General features: G+C 37.6%; 1 protein-coding gene across 3 annotated transcripts in view; it reads left to right on the top strand.

Annotated features, from left to right (window-relative positions):
- The first annotated feature begins 2,571 nt into the window (after positions 1 to 2,571).
- The window catches only part of POT1 (protection of telomeres 1), a 65,256-nt gene continuing 40,017 nt past the window's right edge, over positions 2,572 to 27,810 (top strand). The window contains exons 1-7 of one of the 3 annotated variants that reach the window (XM_062609723.1): positions 2,572 to 3,228; positions 8,943 to 9,076; positions 13,288 to 13,360; positions 15,077 to 15,168; positions 17,675 to 17,785; positions 20,232 to 20,279; positions 21,402 to 21,516. In XM_062609723.1, coding sequence (XP_062465707.1) covers positions 8,954 to 9,076; positions 13,288 to 13,360; positions 15,077 to 15,168; positions 17,675 to 17,785; positions 20,232 to 20,279; positions 21,402 to 21,516 — 562 coding nt within the window. In that variant the 5' untranslated portion in view covers positions 2,572 to 3,228; positions 8,943 to 8,953. Of the gene's footprint in view, positions 3,229 to 8,942; positions 9,077 to 13,287; positions 13,361 to 15,076; positions 15,169 to 17,674; positions 17,786 to 20,231; positions 20,280 to 21,401; positions 21,517 to 27,810 lie in introns of those variants that run through there. The other 2 variants (XM_062609724.1, XM_062609725.1) reach the window with 2 other exon arrangements.

The following is a 27,810-nucleotide window of genomic DNA, read 5'->3' as shown; positions in this document are numbered from 1 at the left end:
CATTTAAATTACTCAGGAGTGCAACTTCCAAACAATTTTAATCTAATTCATCTATAATGCATAAGCCTTCCATGATTTCATTTCGCCATAATTATAATTGCTAAGCAGATCTTTTACAGGCATGCAAAAAGAATTAGAACAGAAAAGAGCAGCACTTCAGTGGGCTAAAGTAGAATTCCTTCACATTGCCCTCTTTTAAATTTTACACTATTTTTTTTTCTACTTAATGTTTCTAAAAATGTTTTATTCTTGACTGTATTCTTTGCTGCTTTATCAACTTATTTTCTGATGAATATTTAACTGTGATCAAAACTGTTGTTTTCAAAATGTAGATTTAAAACAGAAGCCATAAGACAGGACAGACAATACCCCACCAGGAATACTCACTTGACATAACTTAATAGTCTACAAGTAAGGCTGATTTCTCCAAATCTTTTGATGGAAGCAAAGGACATGGATGAGTGACACCAGTCTTCTCAGCCTATCTACTCTTACTGTAGTTGGCTCTTCAGACAAGCAGATCATTAACCCTCCAGAAAACCAGGTGTGCTTAAATTCCCAGCTCCATCTTAGCTCAACTGTGTGCTATTTTTATCATGTGTGTATAACAAGGTCTTAACAATATTCTTTGCTTATAACCAAGCATGCTACATTAATACCCAATGGAAGGCATAGGATCAAGATCTACTGAAAACAGTGATGATCAAAGAAATCTATTCCAGAAAAGGCTGGCAACAATGGAAATAAGTACAAAACATAAATGTCAGTGTATCCCCCTCCAGAGGCTTCCTGAACATGGATGAATTTAAGTTCCAATTTTTAAGCGAATTTGAATTCAAAATTCAACTAAAACACTTCAGAGACTTAACTAGAACAGTGGCAAAATAGGGGGAGGATTGTAAAGGAAAAGTTTTAAAGGTAGAGAAAGGAGAAAATTATTTCCAGTAGGACTTTTTTAAAGTCACTAATTGATGAGAAACAAGAAAAGGAAATCTGTCCCAGATACCCAGAGCTGCAGAGAGGAGAAAGGCGAGAGCAAGCGCTGGCTAGCAGAAGACATTTCTTCGAGGTACTGGAGAGAAAGCTGCAGTCTCTAAAGGAAGGAGCCTTGCTGTTGCGATGTTGAGCCATGTGTGCTGTAATTTTGAATTGGCAAGTACTGCAAACGGCATCTTGGCATGGTGTCAGCTCGTAGAACATGCATCAGTAAGCCTGAGGGATCCCGTGTAGAGACAAAAGACAAATGCTGTTGTTCAAAGCCTGACCTGATGCCTCCTGCCATTTAAACAACGAACAAACACAGCCAGGAAACAGAGCATTTTTCCCCCATATTTTTTGACCTCCTGCAGGTGAGAGTTTTAAGTGCTCCTGAACTCCGTCGAGGACCCCGTTTTACCAGCTCCGCAAATAACGGGCCGCCTCCTACGGGCGCAGGGCACCCCCCCTAAGGTGGGGTGCGCAGCAGCCTCGGGCCTTCCCTCTGCTCGCCGGCTGCCCGGACGGCCCTCGGGGGCCGGCGCAGCCCCTGGACCCACACGACTGCTGATGGGTCTCAGGGCGGCACAGGGGGACTCGGGGCCAGGCTGGCGGGCCCTGCTAAGGGGATACTTTCTCTCTCCCGCCTTCCCTGCCACCCCCACCATCCCCGCCCCTACCCGCGCAGCCGGTGAAGTCAGCGCACCCCAACCTCCGCAGGCCGCATGCCTGCTCCTCCCTCTAGCGCGCCCAACGGCAGGCACCCCGGCCAGCGCAGCAGGTACGCATGCGCAAATCGCGCTGTGCGGCACGAGCAGGCGGAAGTGGGGTTGTTGACAGCCGTGACGGGCGCTCTTCTCTCAGAGACGGGTATCTTTGGTGCTGTGGCTGCACGGCTGCGAGTGAGGCGCCGTGGGATGCTCTGCCCATTCCCTGGGGCTGAGGGGAGCGAGCGGCCGGGCGGTCCGGCTGTGGAAGAGGGGCTGTCGTAGCTCTGAGACTCTGCCTGGCCGCTGGCCACTGCACGGGAGAGGTAGAGCCCGCGCCCTGGCCTTAAGTGGCTCTGGCGTCTTGCTAGGTTTGCCTTTTCTCTGTGAGACCTGCAGTTACCTTCGCCGATCTTCGGTCCCTGAGCTGTCCTGGAAGCGGCCTCTGCTGCGGGGATTGAGCCCCAGCTTTGACAAACGCAGTGCTTCTAGGATTAGGAGCTTTTCCTTTTTTCTTTCCTTCATAAGTACTGAGTGTACAGAAAAAAAAATGCAAACTTTTGTTGTTAATACGCATGCGCTAATGCATCTAAACTCTTAGTTTTAAAGATCTCAGCTTTTTGTAATTGCTGGGTTGACTAGTTGCACTGTTTGTGGCCCTGTCTTCCTGAGGTCTGTTTGTTTTTCAGTGATAGCTGAAGCATTGTTCAGATAATGGCAGTATAATAGTCTATTTTTCTTGGGTAACATTTGGTTGTGGCCTCTTTTGCACAATATCAGATTAGTAGATTTTAATCTAAAATTAATAAGGGAGATTTTTTTGTTTGGGTTGTCGGTTATTTTTGCGAGGTTTTTTTCTTGGTTTGGGGTTTTGTGTTTTTGTTTTTCCTTTGTTTTGTTTTTGCTAGAATTCTAGTTGTATTCTAGTGAAAGTAAGTACCAGCTCTGTGGTTAAGAGTAATAGCCTAAGACTTGTTTCCAGAATGTAAGTTCCTGAAGATCTGCAGCAACAGCAAGCTAGATCGTTATAGCTAAGGGAATAAGATGTGTCACAGTGCTGACTTGGTTTCTTCTGTTTTAGTTAGCTGACATGGTCTTTTCTTCTCTTGAGAATTCTCAAAGAAATCACAAGTTACAAAATTCTAGGCTATTAGAAAAATTCTAGACTCTTCCAAACTTTGTTCTTTGTGAATGGTCCTCTGGATTTCTTTAATACTGCTATAAAATGAAAGATTTCTGTTGTGACTGATAGCAGGTTGAGTTTGTGCTAGTTCTGTACTGTTTTGTTCAATGGTATAAGTGTTCATTTTTATAAGAAAATTTCACATAAACTGTGTCATGAGTGTCTATCAGTATCTACATAAGTATGCATATTTAAAATGAGGCATTGTCTATTTTGTATGTTTTAATTTTTACATATTTATACCAAATATTGCACTGACTAGTGTTTGTGTTTGCAGGGCCTTCTGATATCTACCGTTTTGACTGACTACATCAATAAGATGCTGATGCTCTTGGCTCTTCCTTCATTCTTCCTGAAACTTTGGTGAGGTTTCCTCCTGAGGTCCAGCCAATCATCTGTTTTATTCTCTGATTTGTAGAATGAGTTTATATGTCTCTCTGCATATCTGCTTGGATAGATGTGGAATCTCCTCATGCTTCTGACTACTGCACCTTTCTTCTCCCCAGATGCCATTAATTCCCTGTATGTCATTTTCGTGTTCCACTGAAGTATTTTTTGGTTGTAGAGAGGGAGTAATCTTTCCAATTTACCTCTCACTTTTTGTGTTTTCTTTACTGTTCTGCCCCAAAGCTAACCTCTCATTAATTTTTAAAGAAAAGTTGTGTTCTAGAGGAGACAACAGTGGAATAGCCCATTTGTCATGTAAGAGGTAGAGTCAGGACTCAGTAGTGAGTATCTTTGTCTTAAGTGTTAAGGCTCAAATGTTGGCTGCATCTGAATAATCCAGGCAAGTTGTTAATTACTTCCTATCCTGTGCACTGGATGGCTGCACTGTGATGATAAACCATAACAGAAGAACAGATCTAACTTTCACTACCTCCTCCATGAAGTTAATGCTGGAGCCCAGATGGAGAATATTAATATGCTTATTTTTCAGTCTTGTTTTTTTCAGGATTAAGGGTTTGAAGTTTTTACAGCGGGCTTCCATTGTCTATGATATTTATATGTTTAGTTTTTGGCAGTGTGAACTAAACATGGTAAAGCTTGTCTTGCATTTTACAGATTAGGGTGCTATTACAGGCCGAGTTTGATTTTTATTTATTTTTTTATTCTTTTAAATATGTCTTGATAATTTTTTTGCTGAAGGAAATAGCAGAATTGTAATGTTTTAGAGAACTAGACATGGATGACCAATATGGTGGACTAATTCAGCAAATAAAGACAATGGGGGTTTGTGATCTCTTTTCCTTGTCCACAAAATGCTTATTTCTTTTGATGTGTGAGGAAAAAAACCCAAGATATTAACTCTGACTGTCACCCTATTTTCCTTATATTACTTGTTCCACATCTGTCCTCATGTATGAGAGGTCTATGGAACATCATTCCATTATGAGCAAAATGAGTTTTCTTCTGATTTGTTATCATATGTGAACAGTCAGTAGATATTCATGGAATGCTAGTGATTCTTCTTGCTCAAAAGAATTCACTAACTTGTATATTCAAACTGTAGGTGGAGTGATTCCTGGGCCTAACAGGAGGTTTACTTGATCTGCCTGTCATGGCTAATAAAATGTTTTCCACTGCTAGAATGTTCCCTGGGGCTTTAGGTTATTATAAGGCATGTTGGTACCTTTAGTTTAACTTTGACAGTATATAGGAACATTTTTGTATACTGAGTTTGCTACCTACAGCTTTTTATTCTGAAATCCTTTAAAATCTTCATACTGCTTTACTATGCTTATTGCCATACAAAGTTTAGCTGTTTCGTGTTGCTTGGAGAAGCAGGATGAAGGGGAGAAACAGTGGTGCATTATCTTGATGATAAGAACAAATTTGCCTTTTGTATGTGGCCTATTTTCCTTTGTTCCTGTCTTTTGGTCATGTTGCGCTGCTGTTCATGTCAACAGTTCTGTATTGTTTGTGGATCTGTGGTGATAATTTCACTTGCAACTGCACCTTGTCATTTCTTAATGATTTTCAAAGTGCAGTGAAGAGTGATGCAGCTTATCTGAGAGTTTAAATTCTGGTGGTTTTCCAAACATAATTTAAGATGATAATGATTTTTTTAATTATTATTATTATGAAAGCTTAAAAAGCCTAGAGAAAAAAAGATATGAGGCTATCATCACAAGACTTAAATGAACAGGTGTGGTTTTTTTTTTGCAGTGCAAGGCTCCAAAATTACAGTCTTTAAACCTCTAGTAGAGCCACTGTCTGATTCTGTATGTGCATAAACCTGTGGGTGTATGCTTTGTCTTTAACATTGAAGTTGCCAGGCTCTCAGAGCTTGTATCTGGGTTGTACTGTACCTAAAAAGGAAATGGTAATTATTCTATTTTCTGTGTGAACTCATAAGACCGTGAAACTGAAAGCTTTCTTGTTTCTGTGCACATACCCTAGAGCATACCTAGCTGCCTAGTTCAGGTCTGAGGATGTTTAAACTCTCGAGCTGCAAGTGAGAAGAATAAGGTAAAGTCCTTCAGATATAGGAATTTTTCTCTTGCTTCTGGACAGAGAGATAGAGGCATTCTGTGACTGCAGTATTCCGATGGAATGATGTCCTCATTCCAGAATAAAAATAAATAAAAAATAAAATGATGACTTATTTCTGTTGAAGGTTAACCCTTGCTCAAAGTGATTTCTGCTAGGCAATTGTTTTCTGGTGTATTGGTGTTTAAGATGGGTTGGAATACATATTAATGCTCTGTTGGCAATTAAGACAGAACTAGTTGATTGTTCTGCTCTCAGAAACTTGAGGATCTACAAAATTAGGTAGAAAATCAAGGGTAAGACACAGCAGCACATAAAAAATTTCAACCTATAACCATCCTCAAATAAGTAGGTGGCATAGTTTTCTCTTTGGGGTGCTACACTGCCTTTTTCCCTTTACTGTGTGTGTTGTGTGTCCCTCCTGTTCCAGGAGGGTCCCACAATGCTGTCTATCTTAATTCCAGGCCTTAATTTATTTATTTATTTATTTATTTATTTATTTGTTATTTTTTTAGTTCTGTTAAACCAATGGGCCAATGCAAACTTCATGGAGTTCAACAAAGCCAAGTGCAAGGTGTAAATGCTCCATCCCTGGCAGTGTTCAAGGCTAGGTTGGACAGAGCCTTGGGCAACGTGGTCTAATGTGGGGTATCCTTGCCCATGGCAGGGCGGGTTGGAGCTAGGTGATTTTAAGGTCCTTTCCTAGCTGTTCTGTGATTCTATGAATACCTCTGTTTGTGACACAAGCTTCTTGAACAGCAAGCTCAAAAGACTGAAGTGGGAACGTGTGTTACAAAGTCAGCCTTTGTAACACAAGGTGTTACATGTCATGCTTACTTTCATTTAGATGCTATTCAGGAGAGCTGTGAACAGCAAGCACTACACTAAACATATTTTCCTATAGGTTTGGGAAGCCAGTGCTGTATAAGTTTGGTTTTGGAAAATTTACCTTTATGGCTCTTAAGAGCTGGGTACTCCCATCTTTGTTTTTCAATTGCAGAGAATGAGAATGTGGGAGTTCCAGTGCTTAGCAGTTAGAATACATGACCTTAGTTTTATATGTACAGAAGCTGAAGATCTATTAAAAAAAAAAAAAAAAATTGTTTTCTACTTGAATGGTATTTACATAAATGTCAAGTTGTAGGAATATATAGTAAGTAAAGAATATGGGCAGGTCCCACTGCATCAGCCTACATATGGCTCCTTTTTAGAAACTTCCCTTGGTAAACTTGAAGGCACGTGTGGAATACTTGTTCCATTGAAATAAATGGCAAAAGCTCTTTTTAAGTGAAAGCAAAGGAGCTGCGGAATTTGAGGGTAGTCGTCAGAGAGAGTTTTAAAACTTCAGTTCTTGCCTTTGCTTTGTTTTAAGTATGATGTTTGCATTGTAACAGAATGCACCTTGCTGTTAGACATCTTTGTGGGAAACCCCCCCAGCCAAACAAGAAAGTCTTAATTGCTCAAGTACTGTAACAGAGAGGAATACGTAAAAGTGTTAATCTGCTATGTTGTATATCTCCGTAGCTCATTATGGTGTTGCTGGATGAAGATCAACATTACTGATTAACTTTGAAATTGACTGATTCTGGGTGGAAAAGATAAGCTTCTTAGCCTGCTAGAATATAATGTCTTTATAAATATATATAGAATAATATATAAAAATATATAGAGAATGTAGTAGAGTCTTTAAACTGATAAGCTTTGTGACACTTCTAGTAGCTCTTTACACTGGAGGCTTTGAAATCCTAGTAAGCTAATGACAAGGCTATCCTGGTTCATGTTTGAAAATGTGGAGATCAAGCCATCATTTTGGCATCAGTTAGTGATATTTTATAGAAATTCTAGCTCCTAATACTTCAGTAGTTAAAGCAGTCAACAGAGACGGAGCAGTGTCTGCACCTCTGCATCAGGCTTTTACCTTTCCTTCCGCTCAAGTGGAAACTGAACCCTGCCTGGTGATGTCCCTCCCAGCTCTGCATTGTGGTGGGCTGACCACTTACCATTGTAGGCAAAAGACTTGAACTTGGGGAAATTAGATTGATTTGTTGCTGATCAAATCACAGTAGGAATGAGAAATAAGAAAGAATCTCAAGTCACCTCCCCTCCACCTCTCCCATCTTCTTGAGCTTAGCTTAACTCCTTCCTCCTCATGCTCTTTCCCTGCTCCAGCATTTGGTCCCACCCATGACTGACTGTCCTCCACAGACTTCTCTGATGTGGATTCTTCCCACAGGCTGCAGTTCTTCACAAATGGCTCCAAGTGTGGGTCCCTTCCATGGGGTGTCATTGTATCCTAGTGGATATGTTCTAGAGATATACTGGGTCGGTCTGGGATGAAGCTGTCTTTATAGCAGCATGCATAGTGCTGTGTTTTGGATTTGTGACTAAACCAGGTTTGATGATGCACGAGTAGTTCAGCTGTGGCTGAACAGTGCTTGAGCAGCACCAAGGCTTTCTCCCTCTCAGCAAGTAGGCTGAGAGAGGTTTGGAGGTGATGCAGCTGGGACAGCTGACATGAATTGGCTGTAAGGACATTCCATACCATTGAGTCATGCTCAATAAAAACATACAACAATAAAAACCAGCCTTTTTCATTGGGTCTTCCAAGGGAGCCATTGGTTAGAGACCATCAGGGTATTGGTCTGCTTGTGAGAGACTGTGTTTCTGTTTTGTGATGTGTTAAAGTTCCCTGCCCTGCTGTCCATTCCAGGTAGTTGTTCTTGTTTCCTTGTTATTGGTTTCTTTTCAGAAAAGTAAAATTCTCTAGGAGACAAAAGACTCTCAAAAGCTTAAGTAATTAGGCTTAAATTTCTTGTTCAATTTAGGTGTAAGCTAACGTACTCTGCATTTGAGACAGACTAACATGGTACACAGATGATTACTGAGATGGAGGTTTGTAACTGTAGCTAATTCTTGTCCAGTTAACCTATATGAATTCTTTCTGTGCATATCCCAGCTAATAAACTTTTTGAATCATCTCTTCTTAGTAGTCAAGATCTTAACAGTACTTGGTGAGATCTTTCTGTTGCTCAAAATCTGTGCAGTAATAGTGATTCCTGGAGCCTCTTGTGTCTTCTGAATGTTGTAAGGCCTCCTAATTTTATGTATACTGGGTTGGGTGTTACAAAGAAACAAATTGTATGTTGTCATAGGTTCAAAGCAGTCAAATTGGCTTTAAGGGAAACAGCTGAATATAGAGACTGTTCATCCATGACTTATGCTGGGGAAGGAGTCATTCAAAGTGCTTGGGTTTTAATATGCCTTTCTGTGTATAAAATGTTCACATTGTATTACCTATTGAATTCATAAAGTAGCACTTTCTTGCCATTTGCAGTGTTATGGAATGCTTGCAAAATGAAGTAATTTGGATGGCTGTCTATTGCTAAGGAAATGTTGCTTTCTCTCTTCCTGCTATTGATGGTACTAAGAGATGAGGCCAGTCCCTCTGACGATTTTGTCTTACATAGCTAAACTTTCTTATTACAAAATAGATAAATACTCTGCTTCTGAGTAAATTGCAACTTCCAATAACTCTTAATTTGAACAATATGAGTAGCTTCAGGAATCTGTTTATTATTTTTGTTTAGATAAAACAGCTATGCCTGTTCAGTTGCTGAAGATCATCAAAGGAAAATCTAAACCTCCGCTACCAAGCCATTTGCAGAAGGAGGATTTGAAACATTTGCAAGAAGGCTTTGATCATACCAACAAATATTTTCAGGTAACATACTAATAAAAAGAATTTTGGTTTACTTTGAAATAGCTACGGGTGTATTTATGAGGGGACTCCATATTTCAGCTCAGTTGGTGACCTGCTGCAGCTGTGTCTCTTTGTGTGCATCTGTTGCATATCTCTAAGTTATGCAGAATTATGACCCTGTTGAACTTTGTTGCATGTTTTTATTGACTTCACTGATTTACTGTTCCACCTCTCCCTTTTACATGGTCAGACTTAAATTTTATGAGAGGTTTTCCTAGTTGCTAAGCTTCTAACCCATTTAGAACCCCATTGCTATGCAGAAAGCTGTGCTGAAAATGAAGGCATTGGGGAAGGTTCAGTGGTATTTTGTTTGAAACAAACAAACAAGAAAGGCAACAAGCATCATTGTCCTTTTAAAGATCAGATTTCAGAGTAATGACTTCTGAAGCAGTTTTCCTTTCTTGTATGAAGCAATTCAGTATATACTTTGGTGGAAGGAGGACTCTGTAGCAACTATCTGCATCAAGATAGAATTGTGCTTTATTAGCATTACCAAGTGTGTATTTTTATTTTACAGTAGTCCCAGGTATATTTCAGATTGGAATTACAATCCTAGTGTAGTAATGAAATAGATTTTTTTTTTCACATTGTTAAATATGTTGTGTAAAACGGAGTGTTAGTTCTTGAGGGTTTTCTTTTTTAACCTGTTTAACTCTTTATGAATGGTTCTGAAAATCTTTTTAATTCCTGACAGGTAAGTGGCAAGAAGTCAGCATCATCCTGTGCCTGCCTTCAGTCTGTTACAAAAAGAAAAAAAAAGCTGAGGGAAGAAGAGGGAATTCTGTAGAAAGCCTTGGGTGGCTTGAATGTTTAAAAGTTGGCACAGATCCTTTAAAAATGAGCTGAACTGGGCTAATGATTTTCTGTATCCAGAAACCCTGTTTGCTTCCCCAGCTGTGTATTCCCAGTTTCAGCTCTGCTTCTTATCTAACCCTGTGATTGAGTCCATTCATTGGAAATAAACTGGCAGAAGACTATCCATATTAATAGAGAGAGGGTAGTTTGCTCCTACTCCCACTCTGGGCTGGTTCATTATGGTGTCAAAGAGATGCCAGGAGTAGTGCAATTAGGTAAACCAAAGGAGCAAAACTGTCCTTTTAGGAAGCAGGCAGCAGTAGAGTGTGATAGGAAGTGATTTGACCAAGAATGATCCAGCCTCCCTTAGGTCTTACAAAGGAACAAATGGAAATATCAATAACTAGTGCTTCTGGTAAATGGGATTTTATTCCTCAGAGTGTAGTTTTCTGTCCCCACTCATCTGCAGGGCGTATAGGCTTTCCTGCTTTTAACAGCTATGTCTGCAAGCACCCCTCACATGGAAGAGCAGGGATTCTTGTTCACAAAGGAAATGTTGAAGCAGACAGAAATGGATTATAAATTAGAAAATCTTTCTGCCAAAATAAATGTTTCCACTAGGAAAGCAGAACAATTACTACCATTATTAGAACATACATGCAGTGTTACAGTTGATTGCTGAAAGAGAAGGTCTCTTTCTCTGACTTCTGTCCTATGTTGAGAACTTCATGCTGCTGCTGATGTGGATTAGTAGGTAGCTAAAAGCTTGGCATAAAATCAGTGCAACTGGAGAGCTAATAAAGCTGGTGCTAATGCACCATTAAATATGTAGGAAAATCCAGTTCTGCAGGCTGAGCTTGAAGTCAACCTTAGAATGCACTGATATTAATTTATCTTATCTGTGGCAGAGCACACTGTCACTCTAGACCTGCCAAAAAAGGGATCAGGTTCTGCTTTGAGGAAGGGAAGAGGATGTTTTTTAGGAAGTGTGTTCTGGAAAAAAAGCAAAGATCATCCACGATGCTCCTGTCTGGTTTGTGTGCCTCAAGTCCTTACATTCTTCTGAAACTTTTTTGCCTTTCTGGCATCCCTCTGAATAATACAAATTTTAACTTAAGTTTATAGGAATACAGCACAAACAATGTCATACATCCTCAGTCATGGTGTTCGTTAACTGAACCTGATGCCTTTTCGGTTAATTCATTGTTCTCTGGATTTTCCTGTGGCAAAGCTGACCGAAACCTGAAAATCAGCTGTCAAATCAGCTGTTGGAAGTTGACTGAGGAAGGAGGCCACTGCAAAGAAGGAGATGGATTTGCTAGAGGAAATGCACATTGTCAGTTTAAATCTAGTGGTATATGGAATTTGGAGGGCTTTGGAAGAAGTTTGTTGATGGGCTTAATAAACAGTGCAGGATTTGTGGGAGAAGAGTGAATTTGAGCAGGTTTTGGTAAGGTAGGATTTGTTGAAGCTTGGAGCCACGAGCTGCAAGCATGTTGAGGAAGAGGTGAGTGGTGTTTCCGCTGAGGAAGAGAACTAGAGCATAGGTGTTTGGGATACAAAGGAAAGTGATGGGGCCAAACTATTTTAATTTGAAAACTCATTGGAAGATGCCAGAATGTAAAAGAAAAAATACAAAGTAAAAAATGGTCAGAAAACAGTCTATATCTGTGCTGACTGACATTTCTTAAATAAAAAACCCACGAAAATATGTAAATACAGTGTTCCTTAGGTGATTTTGTTTCACTGCAAAGACTTTATTACAAGACAAAGTCTGTAGTTTATTAACCTGTGGGAACAGTTTAAGACAATCTCAGCAAGAACAATTATATATAATACCTGACGTTTTAAACAAAGTTGAATTTTGTAAACATGTGGCAAACCTTTCTGTAAGTGTTCATAGACAAATCTCAGAACAGTGTTTTGTGGATGCCGATTCTTAAAATAAGTGTTTGATACTTAAATTTCCTTACAAATCGCACTAGACTTCTCTGTGAAAAGTAGGAACTTCCCTGTTAAAAACATGTGGTCATAGATTTTTGACCTTCATTTTGCTTTTAAATGAAGCATTGCTACTGCATCAAAAGAAATAAAACAATATAGAACATGTTAAATCTAAGTAAACATGGCTGGTTTTTTAGTGTAATAAAATTAAAATATACTTTAGGTTGAAAAAGGGTATTCTGTGGAGCCTGTTTCTTTATAAAACAGTAAAATAAACTGTTGGATTTGATTTGGATTCTTCCTAGTCAACATGTTGTAGGACTAATTTTACTCTGAAAAGCCTCTACAATAACAATTCACTGCTGCATATTTAGTTTAAGAAGTTGTTACTAACAGTCAAACTTCCTACTGAATATATGTACTGTAAAATTACGATTTACCTGACTTTCCTCTTAATGTTCCTTTTGTGCGTTTATACAGATTGCTGCTGCAGTCTCTGTATCAGAAACCTTTTATTTCTGGTGCTGTTTATGTAGTTCTCTTAAATACTTTACAGAATCTGTTTTATTTTGTTTTTTTTCTCCTCTTTTTTTTTTTTTTTTCCCTTATTGAACCAATTTCTGTGTTTTTATTCCTGAGTGGGATACAGTGTTTTACGTGTCATATTGTGGAGCAGCAGAGTTGTCTGACATTTTGTTGCTGTTGAAGGAGAAGCTCTTTTGATGAGTTACCATATTTCTAACAAAATGTACTTGTTCCAAAGAGGTGTTAATATCACTGAAGGCACTGATCCATGATTTTTGCTTCATTGTAACTTCAACTTCATTATAAAGACAGTGTTTTTACATAATTAATAGAACCTTTGTGTCTTTTAGAGCATTTGTATTACTGACAAATTATATAGGTCACTATAGCTTCAGAACATTACATTACTGTTACCTCAGCTGTACAGGTTTTTATTTTCACAGATTATTTATCCTCATATGCATCTTTTCTACCTTGACTGTGGTTTCATTTTCATATATATGTTGTAGTCCTTTGCCAGTATTTTTTGAGAAATGGCTGTACTTGCTACCTTTCAGGTTTTGTGCTAAACTGTACCCTTTGTGCTATTGTAACCAGTAAAAGGTACTTCCATAGCTACTGTTTCATTGCTTAGTCTAAGCTTATCATCTAATCAGCAACATCTAAGTAATACAGACATGTAATATTTCATTTGTTAAATACCAAGAATATTGCTCTTCAGTGCTGTCTTTAGTAGGTTTTAGGTGGGGTTTTTTAACTTTTTTTTTTTGGAATTCAGATGGTAACTTTCACTTATTTCTATTCCACCTTTTTAGCTTACAGGTATTTCAGCTGTTATCAGTCTTTCAGTAACTTAGAGGTACATAGTCTTAGTTCATAACACTTTTATTTTATTTTTAACTTTTTAGGGAATAGTTATTCTTTCCTACCCGGTAACAAAACTCAGAGATGGGACAGACTTTTTCAAGGTCGTTCTTCAAGGTACTGCATTTAAGTATACGGTTTAAATTTGTTTTATTAAACTTCTTGACACCTTTGTGACATATGGTCTTACATCACTAGTACCTGCTTTTTAGTATTCAGTAAAATGTTATATTTAAAATACTCTCTAAAAATTTTTGTTCTCTACAAAAATGGATTATGTTAAATTTATGTTGTGTAAGTTAATGGAAGCAGTACAGTCTTCATATATCGGTAGACTTCTTGTTGCAGAATTTTAATGTACTGTTCTGAAAGTGCATTAGCTATATGTGCAGACTTAGTAGTGTATTTTTAAATTGCTTATCATAAGGAAGGACTAAGAAAAATGAACACTTAATAGTTACCGTATACCATCTATACTTATATATAGTATATACACAGTATATACTATGTAAGTGCACATTTAATATAGGTCAGTAAGTTGATACTTGTATTTCATTCTGTTTCAATCTAAGCAGTAAAAAATGGAATTTCACCTGATTACTTGGGTATTAAATATCAGTAGACATGTTAACACGTTGAAAGACTTAAGTTGTTCATCATGTAATCAATGATACTAAAAAATAATATATCTCTTAAGTCCAAAGCTCATCACCATCTCCAGCCAGGAAAGAGGAGGATGTCATTAGTCAGCAGTCTGTGTTGGATTCAAGGGACTTTCCACATCTTTCCGTTTCCTTCTCAACTCCCTCTTTACACTGGTTAGGGAATCATCACTTGCTCTCTCTGAGCCTTTCTGATTCTACACATTCTGTGGCTGTGACTGAATAGCAGGCTGGAGGTGCAGATCGGACCTGGTGATACAACTTATGACTGGTGTTAGTGGAGGCAAATGAGGCTGATGGGACCAGAGTCAGTTTCCTGGATGGTTTCAGGATTCCCAGAGAGGGACCTAAAACTTCTGTGAATCTTGCTGTTTGGAAAGGCCAAGAGTTTCTGTACGTTTTCCACAGCCCAAAAAATTTAAAATCATCTAAATCATTTGTATTATTTCTGAAACAGTAAAAGGTCGAAAACTCCTTTAGCAATATAATTTCTGCATCAGTCTTGCTGTAAGGCTGTTTATTGATATGTTTATAGCCTGGAGTATCTCCAGTTTATATAGTTCTACAATATGATCTGTGTCAAAGTGGAAATCTTTGTAATTTCTCCTTAATGTACACTGGTGTAGAATTTTTTTCCTCTTTTAAATGGTCCTCTTAGAATCATAGAATCATAGAATAGTTAGGGCTGGAAAGGACCTTAAGATCATCTAGTTCCAACCCCCTGCCATGGGCAGGGACACCTCACACTAAACCATGTCAACCAAGGCTTCATCCTTGAACACTGCCAGGGATGGAGCATTCACAGCCTCCCTGGGCAGCCCATTCCAGTGCCTCACCACCCTAACAGTAAAGAATTTCCTCTTTATATCCAATCTAAACTTCCCCTTATGTTTTAACTCATTACCCCTTGTCCTGTCACTACAGTCCCTAATGAAGAGTCCATCCCCAGCATCCCTATGAGGAATGTTCTGCTTGACATACATATAGTTAGCACATAAAAGAAGTTGTATAGCTATTTGAAATGATTTTCTGTTTGTATATTAATTTGAATGAAAAGTGCTGGACTGTAGGTTCATTTTTTTTTCTTTTGTAAATCACTTATCATTACTGTTTTGTTTTGGAGAAGGTATGGTGATGGCAATCACTTCTTTATTTTTTTTCTTTTCTGTAGATACGGATAACTCATGTTCACGGATCAACAGCATCAATATTTTCATATATGGAAAAATGGCAGAGGATTGTGCACAAGTTGTACTCCCTGGGGTAAAATATATGTATTTTTTTCTTATTTTTGGATTTTTTTTCACAGATGTATGTTGACTTCTTGTTTTTGTATAGATCAGTTCAAATATATAAATATTTACTAGAGAAAAACCCCCAAAGTACTTGTTTATGTAAATTACTTCTAACATTAATGTTGAAATAAAGCAATTCTTTTTGTCAGTGCTGTTTACCTAGCAAGTAAAGGATCATGAATATGGATGATAGAGAAGTCATCCCAAAAGCATGAATAGCCATGTTGTTCCTTCTCCTGAGAGTCTTCTGATTCTATAACAATAATAATCAGGGAAAATACTGTCTTTCCTTTATTTCTCACTTATTTTGAATGAGGAGAGTGGGATTTCTTCTTGCTGTTTAAAAATGTTGGTCAAATCCTAGTGCTTATATGTATGCAATGTAGTAGTCTTCCTTTGACATGAATATTCACCAATAAACATAAAATCTCAAAGTGCTGTGCAAATTCTGTAATTTTTTTTGCATGTTTAGCAAATTCAAGTTACAATCTGCCAAAGCTGACTATGAATTTGCAAGAAATCTGAGAATATACCTGTTCTTTACATGTAAAACTAGACTTTGAAGTTAGTGGATTTTTTTCCTCCTTGAAATTGCACAGTCCTTTCACAGATATTTTTGAATGTCAAAAATAACATCACTAGTCAAAATTACATCACTAGTAATCACCACTGATCTAATACTATTAACAAAAACCATTCCCATTAATTATCAACCTGTGTAAAGGCTTGAGTCTGTGTAATTCTAAAGTTCCTCTGGCACAGGAGAGCAAGACAAGTCATCTGTACAGAGCTCCAATCCTGACTCAGCAACCAAGTCCCAGCATCTTGTGCCGCCTGCAGTCTAATCAAATGCTGAAATGGGAATAACATATAGCAGGGCACAGCTTTTTAGCTGAAGGTTGATTCCACTGTTGAAGGAACACGAGTAGCATCAGTACAGTGAAAGGAAAGACACATGCTAATGCCTGGTTTCTGCAAAATAGCCGAGTTTCCTGAAGCCTGTGTTTGAGTGTGTTTTTGTCTGGGAAGAATGAGATGTATGTTAGCAGGGCGGTGTGTTCCAGTTGTAAGGAATATTGAGTTGTGTAATTGTTTTGTCCTATTTTAACTTACTAGCTCTGAGTATGGCTTACACTTATCTGACTAACATATTTTAATCAAAATATATATTGTATTCCTATTTATGACACTACCTGAAAATCACCATGCCCAAAGCGGATTTATTACGTATTAAACTGACTGATTAAATTTCTTTTCTGCAGTATTTTCGTTTTTCCAAAACCCTTTAATAGTTAAATACATCACTGTCACTTAAGCTAACAGCATTTCTTTTTCTTGTACAGAACACAAAGGTTTTGGATTTTGAATCATTTAGAGTAGCATTGTCAGATTACTGAAATAGCAAAAAGGAGCCATCGTAGCATAATATTTGGCCAACACTGTCAACTTTAATCAGAAGACTCTTTGTAATCAAATTAACACATGAACAGAGTCCTTCAGTAAAAGCTTATGGAAGAGCTTTTGGTAGAAGTCATCTAGAAATTGAGTCTAATATGCTTATTGGAATGGGTCATACTGGTATAGCCCTGCTGTACTGTTCTGGTACCAAATGAGCTGATATAAAGGAGCTTTACATTGCATCTGAGTTCCCAGCACTTTGATCACATACCTTTCTTACCATCTCTGTCTTCTAAATATATTTTCTATCTTCTCTCCCCTCCCCCCTTTTTTTTTTCTTTTTTTAAATTGGTTGCTACTAAAAAGTGAGCTGCTGCAGGCATTGAATGATTTACTCCTTAAGTCATTATTTTCTTGTTCACTTCGTAGTATCTGAGGAACTTTATACCAAAGTGAAAGTGCAGGTGTAAATGAAATTGCTTTTTGCCCTGGAATCTTAGGAGTGATGTCAGAAATGTCTTGTTTGCTAGCAGAAACCTACCTATTGATTGACATGCTTGGCCCTTAAGGAAGAAATTGGAAGATGGTGATCCAGCCAAACCAGAAAATAACTACAAGGAGAGTCTCTTCAAAGTGCAGCTATGGCTCAGGAAATAAGCTCTGAGAAAAGAATGTTTGTCACTGCTGATCCAATGTGTGATTCCTTCTCTAGCTTAGCTAAACTTACCCAGATAGGAGTATATTTGAAGGGGAATGATTCTTTTGCTTTATTTGCCATGACTCTTCCTATCTAGCCCTTGTCAAAATTAGCAGTCAGTTGCAGTAACATCAAGAGTGTGAAAATTTTAGCAGAATTTGAAAAAAAAAAAAACCCACAACACTATTTTCTGGCATTGTCTGAAAAAGATGAATTCTGCTGGTAGAAGAACTAAATAAAAAAACTTCAAGGCAGTGTTTAAAATTTGTTCAGCATTTTTGTTTCTTGAATGTCTTAAGACTTTAGGGGGAAATTTCACATTGCTAGAGTACGTGATACAGCCTGTGTAATCATCTGTTTTATCACTCTGTCCCCATAGGACACCGTTGTAGTTGCAGGATTTAAGTTGGCAAAATCGCCTACAGCACGAGAGGATGGTAGACATGGTTGCCACCTGGAGGTGTCTGAAGAATCTGGATCAGCCATTTATGTACGTGGGTACCAAACTTTTTTTTACCTTTTTTTTCGTGCAACATAAACGTTTTGCATTACAGTAGGAAAAAAAAATCTATTAGAATTTGAAATGCTACAGATTATTTCAGGATGTTCATCATGAAACAACTGGGACATATTGTGGGTGCATCCAATTTTATAATTACCCTAACCATGCAAGATCTAAATTGTCTTAGGGCCTCCCAGGTAAGTTTCTACTTGTTGAGTTAAGAAAATTGACCTTAGTTGGCTTATAGATAGATCCCTAGAGCTGTTTAAGCCATTCTCTTGCACAATACACTGCAACAATGCAGGCAAGGTAAAGGGTGCAAGAGTGGTCTTAGGTCTGTCGTGAGTTTGTACTGCTTTAATTCTCATCGTTACTCCTTGCCTTTGAAATACAGGGATTCCTAGATTCTTATTTTTTTAAAAAGGAAAATTACACCTCTTTTTTTTTTAGGAGAAAAATAGTTCTTTTGTACTATTCTTATATCAGTACTGTTCATCTTAAATGCTTCCATCTGTTGAGATACGGGAGTGGAGATACCCTGTTCTGCTTCTGTGCCTGTGATAATGAATCAGCAGTGCATGTTTGTTGTGGCTACTGTGTCTTTGCTTCAAGAGACGTTTCCTACCTTTTTTAAGTCTAAGCATTAGTATTTTAAAAGTTACAGGACTTAAAAAAATCACAGAAGCTTAAATACCAAAGGATTTAGGATATTATTCTACATTTGGAAACCTGTAGTGGAGGGAAAGAGGTGTGGAATGGTAATAGAGTTGCAACAACTTTGTTGAACACTTAAGTGGGCTTAAACACTTCATATGTCTTACGAAAATTATCCCAACAGCTAAGGACATCTGGTGAGAAAGTGTTGCACAATTTTGATCACTGTAATTGTCTACTGCTGTTAAAAAGAAGGATGATAGCACTGAACTGAGCTCTCGGTGACAGTCCTGTGAACTCCATTCTGTAGTCAGTGAGAAAGAACAGGCACCTTCACTGGAGAGCAATACAGCTTTATGGTGATTCCTTTGGGCCTATCCATCAGATTTTGAAACAAATTTAGAAATAATTGTGAAAACTTAAACACAGAAATCTCATATAAAAATTCTTATTAACATAAATCCTGTGCTCATATCAAGGTTTGAACTTATGTTTGTATAATTGTTGTCTGGCAGTTTTACACTTAAGAAAATACATTTTTTGGTTCAGAAAGGAATTTTTTTACCTCTACAGATAATTAAAGCTTGGAATGCAGCTCAATGAGAAACGAAATTAATTCATATTATAATGCAGACTGTTTCATGACATTGTCTGTTGATTATGTAAAGGTAGAGAAAATATGTCATTGAAGATACTGGATAGTAAAGCTATGCCCTGAGTCTGAGTAAATGTGTCTAAATGCACCTGAATTTTGGCACAACTTGAGTATTGGCAGCACATCTTCACAAACAATCCGAAGGAAGATGTGCAGCTCACTGAATGTCTAGGTTGTGCTGAGGAGGCGGAGGAGGTGTCTTGTCTCATCACTGACCACAGAATGAAACCTATGGCACTTAATTTATTGACACACTCATTGAATGTTTAAAATTAGTATGAATTGTCTGAATTTTTGCATGATTCACTTTCTCAATTATAACTGTTCACTTAACTATTTAAAATAAATAAATGAAAGTAAAACTTACTTCAGAAATGCAGTTGAATGTGAAGAGCAAAACCGTATCCCTAGCAGGCAACATGCAGCTGTGAGTGGGACCCTGCTTCAAGCAGACAGCCAGCAGTGTTGCGTCAGGGTGTCATCTGAGCCCAGTGTTTTTCATTATAGGGTGGTTAGGTGTTAGTATTGTCAAATCATCACAATAGGGTCCTTAAAAGACCTTACACTGAAGATAAGTCTGGCTTACAAGTATGGCTGTAGAAGCTTAGGAACCACCTTTAAATAGAATTTATCACATTCTGGTGAATTTGCCTTAACCTTCTTCTTTTTCTTTTTTTTTTTTTTTTTAATATATATATTTTTTCCCCCAAAGGAGGGTAATGAGTCACTAAAAGTAGATCTAATGCTCTAAGCATTGACATGTACAGAAACTAAATCCATTTAAGTTCTCTGTTAAGCAAGTACAGTTTTAAATTTGTGGCCTCTGACTTTCAGATGCTGACTCTTTAATGTGACCTGACCTATATTCAACTAAGTACATTTCTGCTTTAGAAAGCGTATGTTGCTTAAAGTAGCTTTGTTTGAGTGTAATTGGAGTAAATGTTTTCTTTTTTTCATTATAAAAACATATTACTACTTTCATAGGTGATTCACACAGCAAAACTCTCTGTACTGCTGCTTTGTGTTTGCCTTAGCATTATATTTGCTGTAGAGTTATCAAATGTTGTTACATTTCCAATGCCTTCAATTTTTTAATCAGAGAGTTTGCTATTTTTTTCTCCTCAGATTTACAGTACACAAACAACAACTGCTGCTTCAAAAACTGCACTGGTGGTAAGTTTATATTCAGGATGTTTTTAAACCATGTGAGACTAACTGCATATAAATGAGAATGTAAAATTCTTTTTCTTTCCTGTTTTTTTTTTTTTTTTTTTTTACTCCATACTCTCATCCCAGCAGTCATTTGTTTAGCTTTTAATTTTGCAAATAAAGTGCCTGGAAAAAAGAATAAAGTGTGAAAAAGTAGTACTTTTTCTATACTTACAGGTTCTCTCTATCTCAGAATGGTTTGCATGTTCGTTTAGGAATATCTAAACTAGAAAGGTAGCCATTCTAAAAAAGATTGTATGCTTGTGCTTTAAAAAAATGGAAATATAAATCTTCCTTTGATTTAAAATCAGAATTCAGGTGCTGGTCTTAACAGTACTTTTGATTACCATTTGGAACAAACCTTTATATGTCTAAATAAAGATTCAACAGAAAATGGTGTATTAAAGTGTATTAAAGGCATAGGAATTAGTGTATGGAATTTTGTTGTTTGTTCAGTAATGACAGTGACAGCTTGGATTTGAGTTAATTTTATAAAGAGTTTTCAATCAGGTTGGCAGAACTCGTATTCTTAAAAGACAAGGTAATCAGCATATAATGTAACCTTAAGATGTCAGGAAAGCAGTCCTTAAACAATAGAAGGTGGTCTTTAATTTCTTTAATCCAACAAGTGTGCTATTTTAATAGGAAGATTTACCCAGTGACTGAGGGAGATACTTCCCACCACAAGACAATGATTCTGTGCAGTGACACTGCCAATAAGGATTACAAAATTATTTATGTGCATTAAAAAGCCCTTTGAATGGACATGTTAAAACCTATCTATAAAAAATTTCTGTCCATATTATTCACCTGTTTCATGTAACTAGTTAACTGATTAGTTTATTGTAAGGAAGATGCAATCTCAAAAGGAAATGGTAATAAGTCTGGATTTTTTTGTGCTTTATTGCTGTAAATATATTTATGTTCAGAGAGTCTAAGTAAGATAGAAAGAAATAACTTCTTTTTTTTTTAAGTATGATCAGATAAAGCATATCTGAGGGTGGGTGGTATTAAAAGACAAAATTCTGGGGGAGAAGGTTTGAATAATATTTTCTTTTGTTCCCTAATTGTATCACGCCTTTCCAGTCTGTTGCACCCAAATATGTGTATACTCCTCTGAATCATCTTAAACATGGAACCGTAGTGAATTTGTATGGCATTGTGAAATTCTTCAAGCCTCCATATATAAGCAAAGGAACTGGTATGTACTATATACAAAAGATTTAAAATCTCCTCTAAACAGAACTATTCTTACTATGTTTATTATAAATAAACCAGAACAAATTGAGGTGATCCTTTAGCCATGGCTCTCAGCTAACATCCAGGAAACAGAGCAACAAATAGGTAAGGGGTATCGGAGTTTGTTTAGGCACACTGGTGGAGATAGCAAATGAAGAAAGTATTTATCAAGCTAATACTGTCAGTACAAAGCAGGGAAAAGGACCTGTGCAAAAAAAAAAAAAGTGCAAAATCCCTGCACCTGTCCTGTGGGAAAGGATTGTTGTGTAACTAAGTGCAATTCTTCCTTGAGATTTTGACAGGATGTGCTATGGTTGCCTATAAATGTGCTGCCAGCATATTTGTTAATGTAGAAGCAGTGCAACTGAATCATTTTTCTCTCTGTGAACACTTACTGATTGTACTAGTTTTGCTAGAAGACTATACTATTTCACTAGGTGCTTAGTAAGTACACAGCTAGTTGATATCCCTGATGAATTTGATTAAGCAGTAGAATTTCTTACTCAGATTCAGAATTAATCAAAATATTTTCTGTTTATTGTAAAGTTACTGTGCATTTTAATGTGCTGGTTTGGTTTTGTTTGGGTTTTTTTATTTTTTTATCGTGATGGTAACTGTTGGTTTTTATGGTCTAAATTACTTATGCAAGTTTCTTGAATAATGTCAATAGCCATGAATTTGGCTTCTAAATGCAGAAATTTAAGAAGTGAGCATGAAAAACTCAGAAACCTAGCATGAGGTTTGCTTACAGTTAGGTAGCTTGAAATGTAAGTGAAATATCTGACAGCTGTGCAAACATGGTGGTACACCCCAAAAAATTTCCAAGTCCCACTAAGGTTCAGCTAATAACTTCAACTTTGGCTATGAAGCCATCTTCAGCCTTGGTTTTGAGTCAGTTTACAGTGTATGAATTGGAGGAACATCTCAGAGGTCAGTGCAAATGTGTGTGTGCTGGTTTCAGTATGTTCAACTGAACTATATTGATAGTCTGCATTGTGAGCATGCTTAATGGCTTCCCTTTGATGCAGTAGTATTCTAGATGAACAGATATACTGCTATGAAAGATCCTTTTGATAGGAAATATTTGCTCTCACTTGTAGCTGAAGTCTGGCTTTGTTGTACCTGTAACTCAAGTGTGGACAAACATCCACAGAAAAGGCAAGACAGATATGTGCAGCTCTCTGGGCTATGGTACGCCAAGTGCCAGGTGACATAAAGGCAGCATTCAGAGTTGTTATGCAGAGCAACATAGGATTTTTCAATAATGTATTCGATTAACTGGATCCACAAGCTAATGAATAGCTTTTGGAAATTCATCAGCATTTGTACATAGTGTTGACCATGTCACCAGAAGAAACACGTACCCAACCCACTTGGACTCAGTGCTCTGGTGTCTGCAGCAGGGCAGTTCTGTGCTTTCGATGCAGTTTGTTGTCAAAATGTGTCCCCATTCGTGTTTATCATAGATGATAAGGCTTGCCCCTAGAAAACCTTTCTGCTCTACATTCTTACTCAGTGTTGAGAGGGCAGTAGTGTTTCCCAGAATAACTCTGAAACATAAACAGTATTCTGAAGAATATGGAATCATCTAATTAAAACATTAACATTTAAAAATAGATGTCATTAAGTTGAGAACTGAGCCAGTAACGATCCATCTGTTTTTATAGCAAATACAGTGCATATTTGGGGTTATTTTTTACTCTTGAGACTTAAAGTGAATGTTACAATATTTTACATAGTCACTGATACGTTAGGCTTTTGTTAAACAATGTATTGCAAATCTTTAAGTACAAATTCCAAGTATTTTACATTATGAATGTTACAATACAACTGGTATTCCTAGATGTAGTTGAGGAATATTGGTAAGTGAAAATATGTGCAGGAACTCAATGCATTTAGACTGGAAACAGAAGTATGTTCTGTCATCTAATTAGAAATACAAACATTCATAAAATACTAAAAGAAGTGTGTGAATGTTTGCCACATGTACAGCAAATCGAGTTATGCTCCTAGCTTAGAAGTAATAGTAATAAGCGTACTTAATATTTGAAAACTATTGATTAAAACAAAGACAGAGGCATCTCTTTGAAGGTCAGAGATAGATACCCAGATAGGTGTGAAAGGGTGATGTTAGGTTGCTAGGGGCTTGAGGAAAAGGATTTGAGGCTGTGGGGCATGAAAAAGGATCAAAAAGGGGAAAGCAAGGCATGCTAGGTGTCTGTGCTCCCGCTAGGTGGGTGTTCCAGCTGGCTCCAACTGATCCACTGCAGGGCATGGATGAGACCCTGGAACAAGGTGTTGGTGCCTCTGAGAAAGGGTATTTGAGAAAGGGCAAAACACTGCATGGCAGTGAGAAGTGAGGGAAAATGTGAAAGGAACAGCCCAGTGACACCAAAGCTGGAGAAGAAGGGGAGAAGTTGCAGCCATGCAGAAGCAAAGATTCCCCTGCAGCCTACAGAGGAGAACTCAGATGAGCGAATTTATCTACACTGCAACTTCTGCAAAAAAAGTGTGAGAAGTAAGGTATAGGAGGGAAGAGGAGCTGTTGTGGACTGACCATAACCCTACATTCCCTTTTTCTCCTGTACCACCTGGGGGTAGAAGAGATGTAGGATGTGAAGAACTGAAGTCTAGCCTGGGAAAAAGAAATGGGGGGAGTAAGTATTTTAATCTTTGTTTCTCACCATTTTTATTGGCAATTAGTTAAATCAGTGTTCCCCAAGTCAAGTCTGTCCTGCCCATGGTGGAAACCTGTCTTTATCTCAACCCATGAACTTTTCCATCTTGTTTTCTCCACCTGTCCCGTTGAGGAGGTGGATTGAGAGAGCATCTGGGTGGGCACCAGGCAGCCAGACAAGGTCAACCCAGCACACATGCTGGGACTCTCTGGATATTTCAGGCTTTCTATTCTTTGGGTTACAGTAAAATAAGGATAAATCTTATGAAGGAATCTTGAGAAACAATTTACTTGTGAAGATACGATTGTTAGTGGAATTAAAAATTTCTTTACCTTAAGAAGAACAATAATAACAGACAGTCTTTATGTCTTCTCAAATGGAATAACCAAAAACTTTACAAAACCCTTCCTTTGGGTGAGAGATTTCATCACAGATATTTTTTCCTGCCTGATGTGCCACTAAAATTTGTAAAAGACTTCATTGTAAAGGTGCAAGTATAGTCTAGACATATGTACACAGTAGAGATAAGTATTTTGTTTTTAACGTAAAATATTGGTAAATTATTTCAATATTAAGTTACTCTATTTGGTCTTTTCTGCAGGCTGTCAAGCAGCACATCTGTCACTGTAGTAAGCTTCTCAAAATTTTCATTTTGTGGTGATGTCTAGTGATCGCTTGCTTATGTTAGATCTGTTCAAATGCTGTCAGTCTTACAATAGTTAGTATATAATATATACATTTATTTACTTAAGAATTTGAGCTGTCACTGATAATTCCCAGCCTGCAATTCTAAAAATTTCTTAGCTGTGTTTATAAGGTCCTGAAAAGATTAGCTTTATCTACAGTAATTCAGGATATTGCCAGTGGTGAAGAGGAGTACTTTCCTCTTGAAAAATATTGCAGGTTTAAAACTTGGGCTTAAAAGGAAAGAAGTGAACAAAACCCCACAGACATTTTTAAAGTTGTTTTGTTTTTTTTTCTTTGTTCACATTGCTGACAATAAGAAGGGTGAGAAGAAAATAAATGTAGAAAGTACTAGTTTTACTCTTTGAGTAAATCATGGAAGAGCAGTTCCTGAAGGATCATGTGGTCTAGATCTGTCATTTGTCCAGCTGCTTTAACAAGACTCTGGGGACACAAGGACTTTGAACATCTTACTTAGAGAAGCACTGATTGCTGGAAATTAGTAAGACAGCCATTCTTTCCATATGAGTAGAAACAATAAAGTTAAATGTACTGATTTTCAAGGTAATATGTCTCTGAAACAGCTAGGACAGATTTTTGCAACTGAGTTATTTGACAAGTTAATTGCTTCAGTTTCATAAGTAGTAGAAATTTAATAGGGAAAATGATTTACTTAACAACTAGTTCTTGCCTAGATGTCATTAATAACTATATATCTTTCTAATATATCTATGTATTTTCAGTTGGTAGCAGTAAAAAAAGCTAACACAACAGAATCAGTGGAGATCAAGGACACAATTTCAAAAGTTTCTTATTTATGAAGGTAGTTGTGATTTTACTTTATTGCGAAAATTTGGGGTTTTTGAATTATTCACTACTCAGTTAAATATTTCAGAGTTGGATTTGGCTGGTTTTGTGGGGTTTCTGCCTTCTCCCTCCCCCCCTCCGCCCCGATCCAGAATTACGTCTTCTTGAGAGGGTGCAAAATGTTCAGTGATTGTTCTGAACGTTCAGGGCATGAAATGTCTCTTGCCAGAAACTTCTGTAGTCTCCTTACATCTGGCACAATCTTGTGCTAATACATTCTCTTTCTGACTCTGTGTTAATAGAATCATATAGCTTTAAAATGACACCTGCTGGAAGCATGGGAGGAGAGTCACTGTACTTAATCCATGTGGGCCTTTATTCCCTAGATAGACATGCACCTAGATATGAAATATTGCTTTTTCTTACATATATTAAAGCTTAAGGCTGAAGTTCCGCACTGTGTTCCCACTGAAAGCAAGTGGGACCTAATTAAAGCCTTGTCGGTTTATGTAATCTGTAATTAAATATTCATCATTTCGATTACTATTATTGCATTAGACAAAAGTTAAGACACTGATCGATGAAATAAATTTTCAGTATGATAATAAATTACCATGTATTACAGAGAAACTTATTTTAACTGAGCATGCTTCAGCTGCTGTTGTGGTTTAAGCCCAGCCGGCAACCAAGAACCACGCAGCCACTCGCTCATTCCCCCCGCCTTTCCCTTCCTGCTCCCGAAGGGATGGGGAGAGGAATGGAAAGAATGTAACTCCCACAGGTTGAGATAAGAACAGTCCAGTAACTAAGGTATAACACAAACCACTACTGCTAGCACCAATAATAATAATGATAAAGGAAATAAAAAGGGAAGAGAATATAACCGCTCACCACCTGCCAACCGATACCTAGGCCCACTGAGCAGTGATATAGCCCTTCTGGGTAACTGCCCCCAGTTTATATAGTGGGCATGACGTGCTGTGGTATGGAATACCTCTTTGGCTAGTTTGGGTCACATGTCCTGTCTCTGCTTCCTCCTGGCTTCCCCTCCCTGGCAGATCATGAGACTCGGAAAGTCCTTGGTCGGAGTAAACGTTAGTGAGCAAGAACTAAAAACATCGGTGTTATCAGCATTGTTCCCAGGCTGCAAGTCAAAAACACAGTTCTGTACCAGCTATTAAGAAGGAGAAAAATGACTGCTACTACTGAACCCAGGACAGCTGCTCAGTTTAGTTTGGAATGCCTATACATAAGAATTTTATGTGTTCTAAAAACTGTCCAAGGACATGCTGCATGTCCTGCTTCGTGCAACAGACAGATGGGTTTCTGTCTTCTGGAAGGTCGTTTGGAAGTGTTCGAAATTATATTCTAGCTTTCCTTCCCAAATAGTTTAAAAGTCTTAGGTATTTTAAATTTTGAAACAAAGGTGATTCTCTCCTTTTGCCCCTCTCAAGGACATGTCAAGTATTTAGTCTGAGTAAAACCAGCAAATATAAAAGAAAAAGAGCTTTGGCCTTTTTGTAGCATCCGATTATAAAGATTATGTGCTTCACCATAAAACTTTGGGGGCATTGCAATGTTACGCTACTGCTTTTCCAACTCTGTCTCTTTTTCTTGCAGATAATAGACAATGTTTTCTATAATACAGGGGGGAATTATGGCAAGAAGAATCCTTGCTGCTGGTTAACAATAAGTCATGAGTAAAAACCTGTTTTCCTGGGGAAACCTCCACCTAGCTTGTTCTCTCAGGTATATGCAGTTTATTCATTATGGCATATATTGAAGTAAAATCTCATTTTAGCCTACCTGTGCATGCAGGTGGAGGGTATTTTATTTTTACAAAATATTTCTTAGAATGGAAATTAATAAAGGGTAGCACTTCAGAAAAAATAGATTTCTAAAAACCTTGAACAATTCTAATCATCTTTTTTTACATGCCAAAATGCAACTTGAGAACCATATATCAGATTCTTAAGGTTATTTTGAAGCCTTAATGTTTATTTTCAATTTTCATTTGATCTTGTGTAAAGTTTATCAGAACTCTCAGCCCATCATTTGTTTAAAGCTATGTAGCTGAAAAATCATGA

Source organism: Pezoporus occidentalis, unplaced genomic scaffold (genome assembly GCF_034315485.1).
Source record: "Pezoporus occidentalis ecotype Australia unplaced genomic scaffold, CSIRO_AGI_Poc_V1 ctg14, whole genome shotgun sequence".
In the NCBI taxonomy this organism is placed as follows: domain Eukaryota; kingdom Metazoa; phylum Chordata; class Aves; order Psittaciformes; family Psittacidae; genus Pezoporus; species Pezoporus occidentalis.
Note: the sequence above shows the minus strand (reverse complement) of the source record. Positions and strands in the feature narration are given on the sequence as shown.